Consider the following 16435-nt stretch of genomic DNA (forward strand, 5'->3'; position numbering starts at 1 on the left):
ATCTATTCATTTTTAATTCTTTCATCATGATCTTACATGTAAGAAGTGACAACTTACTTCTAACTTAAAAATGTTGTAAAGTAATTAGGAAAAACATTATTTACGACATTTCAATGAGATTTATTGGAAAGTGTCCCCTAATCTGTGAGGAAACATTCAGTCAGTTTGAATGCTTATCTATCATACGCTGTATGTGACACTAGTCATTTGAAGAAATAGCTGAGTGGCCTTGTTGCTTACTTAATTTTCTGACCTTACTTTGTCTATATAACAGTTATAGTGACAAGTCTAATTTTAATCATCCAAGTTGGATCCTGATAAGAATACTGAAGGAAATTACCATGAATAAGTAACACACAACTTCTGTACAAAGGGACTGTCTTAAGTATGGGAAATAACTGCACAAAGAAACAGACATGTATGCCATGAATAAGTGTAAAATATATCTGGTGCTATAAATTTGTAAGATGTAATTACACTATGTGGTCAAAAGTATCTGGGCACCCCCAAAAACTTACTTTTTCCTATTAGGTGCATTGTGCTGCCACCTACTGCCTGGTACTCCATATCAGCGACCTCAGTAGTCATTAGACATCGTGAGAGAGCAGAATGGGGCACTCTGCAGAACTTGTGGACTTCAAACGTGGTCAGGTGATTGGGTGTCACTTGTGTCATATGTCTGTACACAGGATTTCCACACTCCTAAACGTCCCTAGGTCCACTATTTCCGATGTGATAGTGAAGTGGAAATGTGAAGGGATACGTACAGCACAAAAGCGTACAAGCTGACCTCATTTGTTGAATGACAGAGACCGCTGACAGTTGAAGAGGGTCGTAATGTGTAATAGGCAGACATCTATCCAGACCATCACAAAGGAATTCAAAACTGCATCAGGATCCACTGCTAGTACTATGACAGTTAGGCAGGAGGTGAGAAAACTTGGATTTCATGGTTGAACGGCTGCTCATAAGCCATAATCCACACATCACACTGGTAAATGCCAGATGACACATCACTTGGTGTAAGGAGCGTACACATTGGACGATTCAACAGCAGAAAAATGTCGTGTGGAGTGACGAATCACGGTACACAATTTGGTGATCCGATGGCAGGGTGTGGGTACGGCGAACGCCTGGTGAACGTTATCTGCCAATGTGTGTAGTGCCAACAATAAAATTCGGACGTGGTGGTGTTATGGTGTGGTGGTGTTTTTCATGGAGGGGGCTTGCACCCCTTGTTGTTTTGCACGGCACTATCACAGCACAAGCATACATTGAAGTTTTAAGCACCTTCTTGCTTCCCACTGTTGAAGAGCAATTCGGGGATGGCGAATGCATCTTTCAACATGGCCGAGCACCTGTTCATAATGCACGGCCTACGGTGGAGTGGTTATATGACAATAACATCCCTGCAATGGACTGGCCTGCACAGAGTTCTGTGCCTGAATCCTAAAGAACATCTTTGGGAAGTTTTGGAATGCTGTCTTTTAGCCAGGACTCACCGACTGATATCAATACTTCTCCTGAGTGCAGCACTCCATGAAGAATGGGCTGCTGCTATTCCCAAAGAAACCTTCCAGTGCCTGATTGAATGTATGCCTGTGAGAGTGGAAGCTGTCATCAAGGCTAAGGGTGGGCCAACACCATACTGAACTCCAGCATTACCGATGGAGGGCGCCACAAACTTTTAAGTTATTTTCAGCCAGGTGTCTGGATACTTTTTATCACATAGTGTACTACTTACCTCTGCTTGTTGAGCGGTCTGTGGTTGATGGGAACACACTGTTTGTACCACTGCCAACAGCTGTAACTGTACGAGTCTCACGCTGCATTCCAGCTGGCATCGGGGGAACAGGTGGTGGTGGCCCTAGTTCTGGTGGTACCTTGCCTGGCAGATCATTATAATATTCTCGGTCTGCACCCACAACACCACCAGATCTGTAAAAAGTATTTTTCAGTGTCCCCACATAGTCCACAAGCCAGCAATGGTTAGAGAATAATCTGCAGCAAAATACCCCACTTTACACAAAAATTAAAAAATGCTGGAAATTCAAATAATGCTTACTAGATCTCTAATCTTAAAAGCCTGTCTACCGAGATGGACGTAAGGATGATCATTATCAAATGAGTAGATATCAGTACTTCTGTTGACAATAACATTGGCGTTGACAGCCAATATTCAATAATTTCATGGCTCATAAGGAATAATAAAGAAATGCTACTGAAATTATCAAGTGGTGTGAGTAACAATACTCTTTCACTACTGGTTTTATGGTAATTAAAATATGTGCAATACCTATATGGATATAGAAAAAGTGCAATAGTAAAAACTATATACAATGCAGAGTCTATAATGAAGATATCTCACTTTAATAACTTTGGTCAGTGATATTAAGCATGGACCCAATACCCTGGGAAAGTGGCTGAGTAGGGTATGCAAATTAAATGTATGAAGAAAGACGCTGGTAATTTAATAGAACTGTATTTTTAAGAACCTTGTCCTGATCTGAGTTACGAAGGATTGGGTGGTGGTGGTTGTTGGGATGTTTAAGGGGGACTAAACAGCTAAGGTCATCAGTCCCCCATTCAAAAAAAAAAGGCGAGACGGAAATGAACGAAGCAGGTGAAACCCCAAGGGGAAGGAGACTCCCCCAGGCCCTAAAAGAACACAAATGCGGTAACGAACACTACAGACACGAAGACACCAGACAAAAGGAAACAGAACAAAAGAAGATGACCAGAGACTGGCTGACTGACCACGACAACAAAAAAGGGAAAGAGTCAACCAACCGACTACACACTAAAATCTGCAACCAAATATGAGAGACTCGAGGACAAGAGACACACAAAGGGAAAGGTGCAGGACCACTCTAAATGGAACCATAAAAAGGACCAGCACGGATGAAATGTAAAACACTGTCAGCCATGGAGGCATCGTCGCATAAAATCAAAGGCAAGGTACCTGGGAGATTAAAAGACTGCCGAAGGGTGCGCAGTCGGGGACACTCCAATAAAACGTGGGCGACCGTCAGCCGGGACCCACACCGACACAGGGGGGGATCCTCCCGACGCAAAAGATGGCCGTGCGTCAGGTATGTATGGCCGATGTGGAGCCGACACAGGATAACAGACTCCCTGCGAGAAGACCACAGGGAGGAGCGCCACACATCGGTCGTCTCCTTGACAGCCCGCAGTTTATTTGGGGCTGTCATGCCATGCCACTCAACAGACCACACCCCAAGCACCTTACGGCGCAACACCAGCTGCAGGTCGCGAGCTGTGAGGCCGATCTCCAAAGCTGGGGCGTCGATCGCCCCTTTGGCCAGCCTGTCAACACGTTCGTTCCCCGGGATGCCAACATGACCTGGCGTCCAAACCAAGACCACCGAACGACCAGAACGGGCAATGGCGGAAACAGACTCCTGAATAGAGGACACCAGAGGAGAAGAGGGATAGCAGCGGTCGATGGCCTGAAGGCTGCTCAGGGAGTCACTGCAGATGACGATGGACCTACCTGAGCAGAAACGCATATGCTCAAGAGCGCGCAAGATGGCCACCAGCTCTGCAGTAAAAATACTGCAGCCAGCCGGCAAGGAGCATTGCTCAACATGGGCAGCGTGAGCAAAAGCGTAGGCAGTGCGACCATCAACCAGGGAACCATCAGTGTAGACAGGCTCACAGCCCGGAAATGATTCGAGGAGCGCAAGAAAACGGCGACGGAGGGCCACAGGCGGAACTGAGTCCTTAGGTCCCTGTGCCAAATCCAGACGGACGGACGGCCGGGACAAACACCAGGGAGGCGTAGGTGTACGGACCCGGAAGGGACGCAGAAGAGGGAATGACCCCAGTTCTGACAGCAGGGACTGGACACGGACAGCTACGGAAAGCCCAGACCTAGGTCGCCGTTCGGGCAGATGGAGGACCATGGCAGGGAAAAGCAGGCGACGATTGGGATGGCCTGGCGAGCAATGCACGTGGATAGCATAGTCGGCGAGCAGACAATGGCGGCGAATCCGCAGCGGGGGAACCCCGGCCTCCACCAGTAGACTATCCACGGGGCTGGTGCGAAAAGCGCCAGTTGCAAGCCGAACCCCACAGTGGTGTATGGGGTCTAACAACTTCAACACTGAGGGGGACGCAGACCCATAGGCCAGGCTCCCATAATCACGCCGGGACTGCACAAGGGCTCTGTACAATCGCAGAAGCGTGCAGCGATCTGCACCCCAAGAAGTGTGGCTAAGGCAGCGGAGGGCGTTGAGGTGCCGCTAGCATTTTTGCTTCAGCTGAGTAACATGAGGAACCCATGTGAGCCGGGCATCAAACACGAGTCCCAAGAAGCGGCAAGTGTCCACCACGTCAAGCAGGTGGCCGTCGAGGTAAAGTTCAGGATGAGGGTGGGCCGTCCGACACCTGCAGAAGTGCAAAACTCGAGTCTTGGCTGCAGAGAACTGAAAACCATGAGTCAGAGCCCATGATGCTGCCTTGCGAATGGCGACTTGCAGCCTGCGTTCGGCGACTCCCGTAGTCGTGGAGCTAAATGAGATGCAGAAGTCGTCGGCATACAAAGAAGGAGACACCGACGACCCCACGGCTGCAGCCAGGCCATTAATGGCCACTAGAAATAAGGAGACGCTCAACACCGAGCCCTGCGGGACCCCATTTTCCTGTATATAAGATGAACTAGAGGCGACACCGACTTGCACCCGGAAAGAGCGGCGCAATAAAAAGGTTTGAAGAAAAGCCGGGAGCCGACCACGAAGACCCCACTCATACAACGTGGTGAGGATGTGATGCCTCCATGTGGTGTCATAAGCCGGGAGCCGACCACGAAGACCCCACTCATACAACGTGGCGAGGATGTGATGCCTCCATGTGGTGTCATACGCCTTCCGCAGATCGAAAAATACAGCAACGAGATGCTGACGTTGGGCAAAGGCCGTACGAATAGCAGATTCCAGCCGCACCAAATTGTCCGTGGCAGACCGGCCCGATGGAAGCCACCCTGGGATGGAGCAAGGAGACCGCACGACTCAAGGACCCAACACAAACGCCGCCCCACCATACGTTCGAGCAATTTGCACAAAACGTTGGTGAGGGTAATGGGACGATAGCTGTCCACCGCCAGTGGGTCCGCACCGGGCTTCAAGATGGGGACAATAAGACCCTCTCGCCATTGCGACGGGAACACGCCCTCGCTCCAAATGCGGTTAAAGATGGTGAGGATGTGTCGCTGGCAGTCCCTGGAGAGATGCCTCAGCATCTGTGCGTGGATGCAGTCCGGTCCTGGTGCTGTATCAGGGCAATCGGCGAGGGCAGCGAGGAATTCCCTCTCGCTGAAAGGAGCATTGTATTTTTCAGGACGACGCGTGCGGAACGATAACGGTGTCTGCTCGGCTCGCTCCTTGAGAGAGCGAAAGGCGGGGGGATAAGTTGCAGTTGCAGAGCTCTTAGCAAAGTGCGCAGCAAGGTGTTCAGCAATGGCGGCAGCGTCCGTGTAGACAGCGCCGTCCAAGGAGATCCCAGGGACACCCATAGGGGTCTGGTATCCATAAATCCGCCGGATCCGGGACCACACGAGCAAGGGAGAGACACGGGAGCCCAAGGATGAGACATACCTCTCCCAGCACTCCTGCTTACGCCGTGCAATAAGACGACGGGCCAAGGCACGGAGCCTCTTAAAGGCGATGAGGGTCTCTAGAGACGGGTGCCGCCTATGACGCTGGAGAGCCCGCCGACGGTCGCGAATAGCCTCAGCAATCTCCGGCGACCACCAGGGTACAGCCTTCCTCCGAGGGAGGCCAGAAGAGCGGGGGATGGCAGCCTCGGCCGCCGAAATAATTGACGTGGTAAGACGCGGACCACCTCGTCAATGTCACCCTGTGGGGGAGACTCAAAGGTTGCAGCGGAGGTAAAAGCCGCCCAGTCAGTCCTATGGAGAGCCCAGCGGGGCTGCCGCCCAGAAGAACGACACTGGGGTTGTTGTGGCGTAACAAGCTAGTTACGCCACACTGAGAAGGGACCCGAAAGGCACGCGTACACACACGCCGACTGGCGTCAAGTCTGGAACAGGATAACTATTGAATGGTAGCAAGAAAAGTACGTAGCTGCTTTATACTTAACTTTTAATCTTTGTTGGTTTACAACGTTCTTCTTGAGACATTTATACGATAACTCTCAAACTAGGTAAGGCTAATGGCGCCTTGCTAGGTCGTAGTCATGGACTTAGCAGAAGGCTATTCTAACTGTCTCTCGGCAAATGAGAGGAAGGCTTCGTCCGTATTGTCGCTAGCAATGTCGTCCGTACAACTGGGGCGAGTGCTCGTCCGTATCTCGAGACCTGCCTTGTGGTGGCGCTCAGTCTGCGATCACACAGTGGCGACACGCGGGTCCGACATGTACTAAACGGACCGCGGCCGATTTAAGCTACCACCTAGCAAGTGTGGTGTCAGGCGATGACACCACAGGGGTAGTGACAAATAGATGGGAAAATGGTCACTACCGCACAGGTCAGGGTGCACCCTCCAGTGGAGGGATGGGACAAGTCCGAGGCTGCAAAGAGAGAGATCGATGGCCGAGAACGAGCCATGGGCAACACTGAAATGCGTGGGAGCACCGGTGTTCAAGAGGCTAAGGTGGAGGTGAGCCAACAAATGCTCCACGGCCCGACCGCGGTCATCAGAGACAGTCCCACCCCATAGAGGGTTGTGGGCATTGAAATCGCCCAGAAGCAGCAATGGTGGCGGGAGTTGAGCCAGCAGCGCAGCCAAGACATGTCAGGGGAGCTCCCCATCTGGAGGAATGTAAACAGAGCAAACAGTAATAGCCGGCGAGAGCTCAACCCTGGCAGCAACTGCCTCTAAAGGCATCTGAAGGGGTACTGGCGAGCTACAGACAGAGTGGTGAACAAAGAGGCAAACCCCACGTTGACGCTCGTTGACAGGCAGCACGGTTCTTATAGTATCCCCGATAACCGCGAAGGGGGGGGGGGGGGGGGGTCCGCAGTGTAGGAAACCAAGTTTCCTGCAGAGCAATGCAGAGAACAGGGGAATCACTCAGAAGCATCCGGAGCTCAGGCAGGTGGTGGAAATAACCGCCGCAGTTCCATTGGAGAATGGAAGCAGGAAGGGACTGGGAGGGCGTGAATGGGACTAAGAGGCAGACAGCGCTTCAGAGCCAACTGCCGCCACCGGGAGAGAGTCAGCTGAGTCCATAGGAGAGGCCCCCATGGGTTCCGTGAGGGCGAGATCCGCGGCAGAGGCGAGGATCTCCACCTCATCCCCGGAGCCAGGACTATGTACAGCAGGCGGTGCTGAAACCGCCGGAACGTCCTTCTTCTTGGACACATGCCGTTCCTTCTTCTCACGTCGGCCCTTAGGCTGAGAGGGCTGGGAGAGCTTCTCTGAAGGAGCGTCGGAGGCTGACGACGACGCAGAAGCCCTACGACCAGCAGTTGGCGGAACCGTCAGCCACTGGCTGACATCTGGCTGGGAAGGAGAAGAAACGGAGGAAGGGAGAGCCCCGAGGGACCCCTTCCGCGAGAGAGAACCGGCGGAGGCAACGCCGGCGGAGAAGGAGGGGGAGGGATCGAGCCTCCCGGTTGTGGAGCAGATGGCACTCCCGAAGTAAGCGTGGGGGGAGCGACAGAAGAGGGTTTGCCCCCAACTGCTAAGGGGGCAACAGAGGAAGGCGTGCCCCCAGACACGAGGGGGGCAGACAGAGATACACGGCCCCGAGGGCCCACTGAAGGCGGCACAGATGAGGCGACAACCGTCGCTCGCGTGGGCGACGATAACATGGCTGCAGCATAAGATGTGCGAATGGAAGCAGGAGACAACCTTTCATATTTCAGTTTTGCCTCTCGATAAGTAAGCCGGTCCAGGGTCTTAAATTCCATGATCTTCAGCTCCTTATGAAGAACCGGGCAATCCGGCGAGCATGGAGAGTGGTGCTCCCCACAGTTGACACATACAGGCGGAGGCGCACATGGAGAATCGGGATGAGAGGGGCGTCCGCAATCTCAACATGTAGCGCTGGATGGACAACGGGAGGACATATGCCCAAACTTCCAGCACTGGAAGCACCGCATCGGGGGAGGGACGTATGGCTTCACGTCGCAACGGTAAACCATCACCTTGACCTTCTGGGGCAAGACATCACCCTCGAAGGCCAAGATAAAGGCACCGGTGGCCACCCTGTTCGTCTTGGGCCCTCTATGTACACGACGGACAAAATGGACACCACGTCGTTCCAAGTCGGCTCTCAGCTCATCATCGGATTGTAACAAGAGGTCACGATGGTAAATAATCCCCTGGACCATATTTAAGCTACTGTGGGGAGTGACGGTAACAGGGACGTCACCCAGCTTATCGCACAAGAGCAATGCTCGTGACTGGGCTGGGGAGGACGTCTTGAGGAGGATGGACCCATTTCTCATTTTAGACAACCCCGCCACTTCCCCAAACTTATCCTCCAGGTGTTCCACAAAAAACAGAGGCTTCGTCATAAGAAAGGAGTCACCATCAGTCCTGCTGCAGACAAGGTATTGCGGTACGTAAGGCTCCCGCTTGGCACTAGATCGGCGTCCCTCCCATGGCGCAGCCAACGAGGGGAACGACTGAGGGTCATATTGTGCAGCATCAAAGTCTACTCTACCACGCTTAGAGACGCTGGTGGCCGTGCGACCACCAGCTTGGTGTGATTTATTGCGCTTCATTGCGCCACATCCGCCCAGATGCCACCTACTCCGAATGAGGGCTCTCCCCAAGGGCGCCACCCAGCCAAAGCAACGGGTACCTGGCCGATATCCCGTTGCCCAGAGTCCCCGTGCCCCAGACAAGATGGGCACATACTCCTTGGCATGCATGGGGAGGAAACAGCTCTGGCATCTGTAGTGCGATCCCTGCGTGGTCAGGGGGCTACCACCAAGAGGGTACATGACGACCCCACCACAACGGACTGGCTACCGTGCTGGATTTTAGGTGTTGAAAGGGTCCACAGCTGTCGTAGGCGCTAAGAAGAAGAGTGCGCACAAGGCGAGAAGGAGACAACCCAGAAGATGTTGGGCGTAGTCCCCCCCCACACGACAATAGGTAACATGCAAGATGGCGGAGCATGATGGACCAATAGAAAAACACCACGTAAGGTGTCCTTCCCCAAATGGCATGCACTAACAACGGAAATTTGGAAAAAAAGGAGGTCAAACCCAAGAGGGGACCATCACAGAAGGCTGAAACGTTTGAGACTCCTTTTAGTCGCCTCTTACGACAGGCAGGAATACCGCGGGCCTATTCTTACCCCCGAACCCGCAGGGGGGAAGGATTGGGAATCTGGGAACCTACTTAAGATGTGCAGCAGCTGCAACAAAACCCCTTCACCACTACTGGCTTCTGGGCAGCTATATCAATGAGAAAACTGAAAAGGCTTTCATCTGTAACAGTTCTGGCAAATATGAGGAAGAACAACTTATAAATATGCTTTTTAAAAATCAGTTAACAAGCTTGCCCATGGCCAGAAAAAGAGCAGACATGATGATTTAGCAGACGTACCTCCGTGTGTAACAAATCCAGTCAGCCCTTTGAAATCAAACCTTGAGAAGAATGGAAAAATATGCAGGCCATTTCCCCTGGATTACATAAATAAGCAAGAATTCACATTTACTAACATGGTAACTTCAGTGCTTTACGGTGTATTTTCTCAGAAGCAAGAGCCACAGTTACCCAATAGAAACTGGCTCTCTGGAAATAAGCACCTAGAGAAGTTAGCCAGTGTTTCAGAAATACAACAGTTCAAGCACACAGAAGTCTTCCACTATGCAAATAGTTTTGCTCCTAATAATGACAAATGTATGTGGTGCAAATTCTACATCAATCCTATACTTTCATTTGTGTTTGCAGCATGTGTTCTTTCCTGCTTATGTTTGTTTATTTTACACTCAAAATGGTTGATGAACCAGCATAATTTCCATATTTTGCCTTTTATAATAAATGAATCATTTGTGTTCAAGAAAAAAATTAAAAATGCATAAAAAGTAACCAAAATTCGGTATATTGATGAAATAGTTACTTTCCGTCCAATGTGATCAACATATCTACACAAATTTAGGTATTGGCATCAATACCAATTATTGTATGGAATACAAGTTTTGAATGTCTATAGTTAGACAATTTCAATACCAACATTTGATAACTTATCTACAATGAGCAACACTTGGATTAAAATAACTTTGTGTCTGGCATTTCAGTGAGTCGAGTTTTGGGTAACATCTTTTGACTAGTACCAGATAATTTTTTTTTTCCAAAACATTATTCATTTACATATCATCATCTGTGAATAAAAAACATTATGAATAATGGAAATATTTGAAACCCATATATTTAATGCTCCAATTCTTTGTCTTTTATGAAACAAGTGTACTTTTTGTTGCTTTTAAGTAAGATTTCAGTACAACTATTTTTATAAAATACGCTCCATACCAACAAAGATGATATAATTGTGCATTTTAAGGATAACAATCCAAGTATTTCACAATAAATGTTCTTCAGCAAAAAATGAGAAATTGTCAATTCCTTCACAGTTTTAGGCTAATAACTTTGTTGTGATTCCACTTCAGCTTCACCTCCCAAATAACGTTCAAAATGATTTTTTTTTTTTTACATCTGTTGACACTTGTGACATGATTTCTGTGACTTTCTTCAGCTATTACATTTTTGTAGCTTATTGGTTCGCAGCAAAAATTGTAGTTTGCACAGAAAAGCAAAAAAATGTCTTCCAATCACCTCTTGACACTTTCTCAATTTAAAAATGTTGCAAGTGTGCTGCAATATTATGGGTTCCTTTTTGTTGTCAAATTCAATCTGCCTTTCCAGATTTAACAGTCTCAAGGCTCTATGTAACTGTACAGATGCATGACAAATTCAAAAACTATCCCATCTTCTAAAGAAAAGCTTACTCAGAGTTATTCCTGAAGCACAGCAGCAATCCACACATATTTTAGGAGACATATTTAAAGTCTGTTGATGTTAGTCACTTGGAATCACCGAATTCATACTTTTTTCACTCATTTTGTAGCACTACAAATACTAATGAATTGTATAATTATATCAAAAAGACTCCCATATCTCAAGTATTGGCAATAATGGAAGAAGTTGTTGCAGGTAAAGAGTTTCTATTGGTTGCACTCTCATCTTTTTCTATTTACACAAGAGAAATTCATGTCACTAATGTGGAAGTACTGGTAAGCTCAGCGTCAGTTGAATTGGGTCGCATCAGCAGTGTAACTGCCTAGCAGCATTTTTATGTTACATTTGTTATGGTGTAAAGCAAGTAAAGCTGTGCTCTGCTTTGCCACGTATGGTGGTGCGCCCTTGCCAACCTTCCACCTCGCAACTGACTTCTACAGCCAGCTAGTGGGGGCCCTACAGTTCAACACAAACTCTGAAACACAATGCAACTTGAATTGGCATTTTTCTCATTGTTGCAGAGGAAAGAAGCAATCAGTGACATAAAAAAATCTTACGACGAGCAGGGGATCGCACCTCAAACCTTTACCTTTGAAGTTTAGAACTTGAACCACTGACTCACATTTCGTTACAAAGCATTAATAATAATAATACTATGAAAAGGAAAGTTGCTACTCACCATACAGAGGAGATAGTCTGCACAAGGCCTTTGTCAAAAGTAGATGACACACACACACACACACACACACACACACACACACACACACACACACACAGACTACAGCCTCTGCCAGCTGAAGCCACACTGTGAGCAACAGCAGCAGTGCACATCCCCCCCCGCCCCCCCCCCCCCCCCCCCCCACGCCTCTCCCCTGCCTCCTGACTGCACTTACCTGCCCCACCCTCTCTCCGCCACACCCTTGCGCACTCCCCAGCAGCACTTCACTGTCCCCCACCTCTAACCTGCTATCCCTCCCCCCTCTCCGCCCTTGTCTCCTCCTTACCCCCACCCAGTTCTCGTTCCCATCATGCACTGTTGTTGTTGTTGTTGTTGTTGTTGTTGTTGTTATTCGCAGTGTGGCTTCAGCTGCCAGCTGCTGTAGTTCCGTGTGTGTGTGTGTGTGTGTGTGTGTGTGTGGTATATTTTCGTAAAGGCCTTGTTGGCCAAAAGCTCATATTGTGACAGTCTTTTTGTCGTGCCTATCTGCGACTCAGCATCTCCACTGTATAGTGAGTAGCAACTTCCCTTTTCATAATATTGTTACAAACTATTGATAAGTTATTTATCAAACAGAAACTGCAATGAGCCAAGGGAACAAATACTAGTTACAGAATACAGTACAAGAAGTAAACAAAGGAAATGTGGTGGCATTCTATGTTATTCACTATCTAAAGTTACAAATAACAAGTAAAAAATTATTATTTGCATTTTTGGAGAGGACTAATCCCTCTATCTTCGGTTAATTTATTGACATAATCTAATTATTTGAACAATTATCTAGATGGAAATTTATTCAAATAATGCTCATCTCTGCTTACCCTTCCACCTTGTGTTCCTTCCTCTTTCTGATCAGTGCAGTTAATATCATCTGTAACGAGTCCTATTCATTTGCTTCATTTATTCATGTGAGTCACGTGTAACTGGATTGGATTTTTTTTTTTAAATTATAAACAAAGCTGATGCTTTTCACACTTCTCAATGTAAATCTTTTTCAATTGTTCTGTGCAAAACATGTCTCAGTATCAATGAGACTTTAACTGGAGGTTGAAAGTGAGCATTATTTCATCAACTATACATCCACACAAATTTACAGTCCTACAGTTAAATGAATGACCTACAATAACATACAATATTCAATTACCGCTTTAAGTCCAGCCACAGACAGTGACCATGTGTGTGCGAGTTGTGCTTGTGTGAATATGTGTGTGTTTATGCATTTTCTACTTTGGAAGAAGGCCTTTTGGCTGAAAACTAAAATGTATAGCTGTCTTTTTGTTGTGTCCATTGGTGACTCAGTGTATCTTCGTTTTAGTGACTAGCAGTCTATCCTTTTCATAATATTGTTGTCACTTTAATTTTTATTACACATAATTATACACGGTCACTGTGGTAATATTTATTGAATTTCATGTACACAGCATACAAGTTATCCACAGGAAACATGGAAAATCAACAGCTAAATACACTGATCGACAAAAACACTGCAACACCAAAAAATACTTACGTAGAGTAATGAAATTTCAGGAATACATTTGGCTACGTAATATATGTAAGTGATTAACATTGCAAGTCCAGAGGTTAACGTACAACGGGCGTTTGAAAAGTCCGTGCTATGACCAAGAGATGGCACCACCGCACATATCGAGGTCATTTTTAGTTAGTAGCATCTTTGGAAAGAACGCACACCAAGTTTCAGCCATATTGGTCTATTTTTTTGTGTTTTCGCATTCATGTGAATCAAGGTAGTCAAATGATTGTCAAAAAATGGACGAAAAAGAATTTCGTGTGGTGATTAAACATTACTTTACGAAAGGCAAAACGCCTCTGGAGACCAAACAGAAGCTTGATAAAATATTACGGTGACTCTACACCTTCGATTAGAACAGTTTATAAGTGGTTTCAAAATTTTCGGAGTGGCCATACGGGCAGAAGTGATGCTGAATGTTCTGGGCACCCTGTGGAGGTTACAACTCCAGAAATCATTGATAAGATTCATGATATGGTGATGGATGACAGAAGAGTTAAGATGCGTGAGATTGCTAGTGCTGTGGGCATCTTGAATGAACGGGTGCATAATATTTTGCATAAACATTTGGACATGAGAAAGCTATCCGCAAGATGGGTTCCGCGATTGCTCATGTTTGACCAAAAACGGAATTATGTGAAGTGTTGCAAGGATGGTATGCAGCTGTTCAGGAAGAGTCTGCAGGACTTTAAGCTTCATTTCGTCACTGTGGATGAAACATGGATACATTACTATACTCTGAGACCAAACAGCAATCTAAACAATGGGTTACCAAGGGATAATCTGCACCAAAAAAGGCAAAGACCATTCCTTCGGCCGGAAAGGTTATGGCGGCTGTCTTTTGGGATTCACAAGGGATAAGCCTCATCGACTATCTGGAAAAGGGTAAAACTAGTACAGGTGCATATTATTCATAGTTACTGGACCATTTGAAAACAGAGCTGCAAGAAAAACGCCGGTGACTGGACCGCAAAAAAGTCCTTTTCCATCACGACAATGCACCAGCACACACCTCAGCAGTTGTGGTCGCAAAATGATTGGAAACAGGATTCCAACTCATTTCACATCCCCCCTATTCTCCAGACTTCGCTCCCTCGGACTACTATTTGTTCCCCTATTTGAAGAAATGGCTGGCGGGACAAAAATTTTATTCAAATGAGGAGGTGATTGCAGTAACTAATAGCTATTTTACAGACTTGGACAAGTCCTGTTATTAGGAAAGGATCAACAAATTAGAACAGCGTTGGACAAAGTGGATAAGTCTAAAAGGAGACTACGTCGAAAAATAAAGTAGGTTTACCCCAAACACGTAAGTAGTTTTTATTTTTGCACGGACTTTTCAAATGCCCCTCGTAAGTGAGAGATAAGCCACTGAGATGTGAAATGCTGGTACATTAATAACAGACGTGTTGAATGCAAGCACAAAAATGTGAATGTACTGTGTTGTGCAGGTGCTAGATGTCAGTTTGTGGGATGGAGTTCCAATGTCTGCTGCACTGCATCAGACAATACAGGGATGGTTAATGCTATATGTGGATGACACTAGAGTTGTCGTCTGATAATGTGCCTTATATGCTTGATTGGAGGCAGAACAAGTGAGTGAGCAAGCCAAGGCAACATGTTGACACACTGTAGAGGATTTTCAGTTACAACAGCATTATTGGGGTGACCATTACACTGCTGGAATGCAGCTCGTGCAGTTTCGCCATGCAGATGCAGAGCTCTAGTTTAAACCATGCGGCAGTAGCGAACTCACTTTTAGTTGGAGTCTTTAGAGTGTTATGTGAAAACATGAAGAAATATATATTTCTTTGTCATTTACATCCAACTGCAGTTCCACGAATTTTTCAAATAATCAAAACATAGTGAAAAGTTAAAATGGATCAGTGTATTTATACAATCACTATCATATACACGTTAAAAACAATAAATATATTTTCTCTTTCAAATATTTCTTAAAGCTGTTATGTAATGCTCAGATAAATATGTAAAAAAGCACGGTTAATTTTCCAGGAATATTAAAGTCATATGGGGCATTAATCAGGATGTCTACTTTTAGTGTACAATGCTTTACCCACTGAGACATTTCCTCATGCATTACAGCCTGGCTCAGAGCTTGGATCTAGTTAAACCTAAATTTTCTCATTGTTCAATTTAACAGGAAGTTACATTTCTAATTTTGTACAACAAACTATCAAAATAAAATTTTGGTTACATAAATTTCTTTTATATACCTTGGCTAGTTGATTACTTACTTTTAGTCAGTCATCTCAAATTTCAATTAAACAGAAAATGGAATAAATTTATGTAAAGTGTAAAATCAGAGAAATGTTATTACTTGTTTCTAAAAATGGAAGTGCAGGATACAAATTATTAAAGAAAATATTTATAAAAAACTTGGTTTCCCACTGACAAAAGGATAAGTAAATTCTTGCCTTCCACCGAGCGAGGTGGCGCAGTGGTTAGACACTGGACTCGCATTCGGAAGGACGACGGTTCAATCCCGCGTCCGGCCATCCTGATTTAGGTTTTCCGTGATTTCCCTAAATCAATCCAGGCAAATGCCGGGATGGTTCCTCTGAAAGGGCACGGCCGACTTCCTTCCCCATCCTTCCCTAATCCGATGAGACCGATGACCACGCTGTCTGGTCTCCTTCCCCCAACCAACCAACCAACCAACCCTTGCCTTCCACAGGACTGACTCACCCAGATAGTTACAGGGGTCCTGCAGTTTAATGTGAACTCCACACCATGCCACAACTCTGCAGTTTTCACTTTAATAAGAACTGCCAGAGTGAAATAAGAAATAAGTGACAGATAAAAATTCTATGACTGAATGGGAATTGAATCTCAGACCTTTGCTTTCGTGTGTGTATACAATACCCAGAGCAACTAAACATTTCACTTGATAATAACCCCCTCCAATTCTCCTGACCACTCCAACCTCTATACAGGAATGTGGGTGTGCACATAACTACAGGAAGAGGAATGATTTCTCAGTACACTGAAGCTTGAAAAAAAGATTTTAAAAACTTTGAGGAGGTTCTAGTCAACTAAATATCGGCTGAATTGTTATTGGGAATCTCACCCATCAGCCTCCTGATCTCAATAACTGTGGATTTGACACTAATATTGATCACTTTGGAATATTTTTACATGTCATCCTCTTCCCGCCCCTTTTTTAGGTGTGACAGAGATGTGTCAGAGAATTTTTTGTCTGCAGTCCAGGAA

At 46.4% G+C, this 16435-nt stretch overlaps 1 protein-coding gene across 2 annotated transcripts in view; it reads right to left on the reverse strand.

Moving 5' to 3' along the window:
• The window catches only part of LOC124797928 (SHC-transforming protein 1), a 99172-nt gene that overhangs the window by 18414 nt on the left and 64323 nt on the right, over positions 1-16435 (reverse strand). For both annotated transcript variants that reach the window (XM_047261062.1, XM_047261061.1), the window contains exon 7: positions 1745-1938. In XM_047261062.1, the coding sequence (XP_047117018.1) occupies positions 1745-1938 (194 nt within the window). The remainder of the gene's footprint in view (positions 1-1744; positions 1939-16435) is intronic.

Source organism: Schistocerca piceifrons, chromosome 5 (genome assembly GCF_021461385.2).
Source record: "Schistocerca piceifrons isolate TAMUIC-IGC-003096 chromosome 5, iqSchPice1.1, whole genome shotgun sequence".
Taxonomy (NCBI): Eukaryota; Metazoa; Arthropoda; class Insecta; order Orthoptera; family Acrididae; genus Schistocerca; species Schistocerca piceifrons.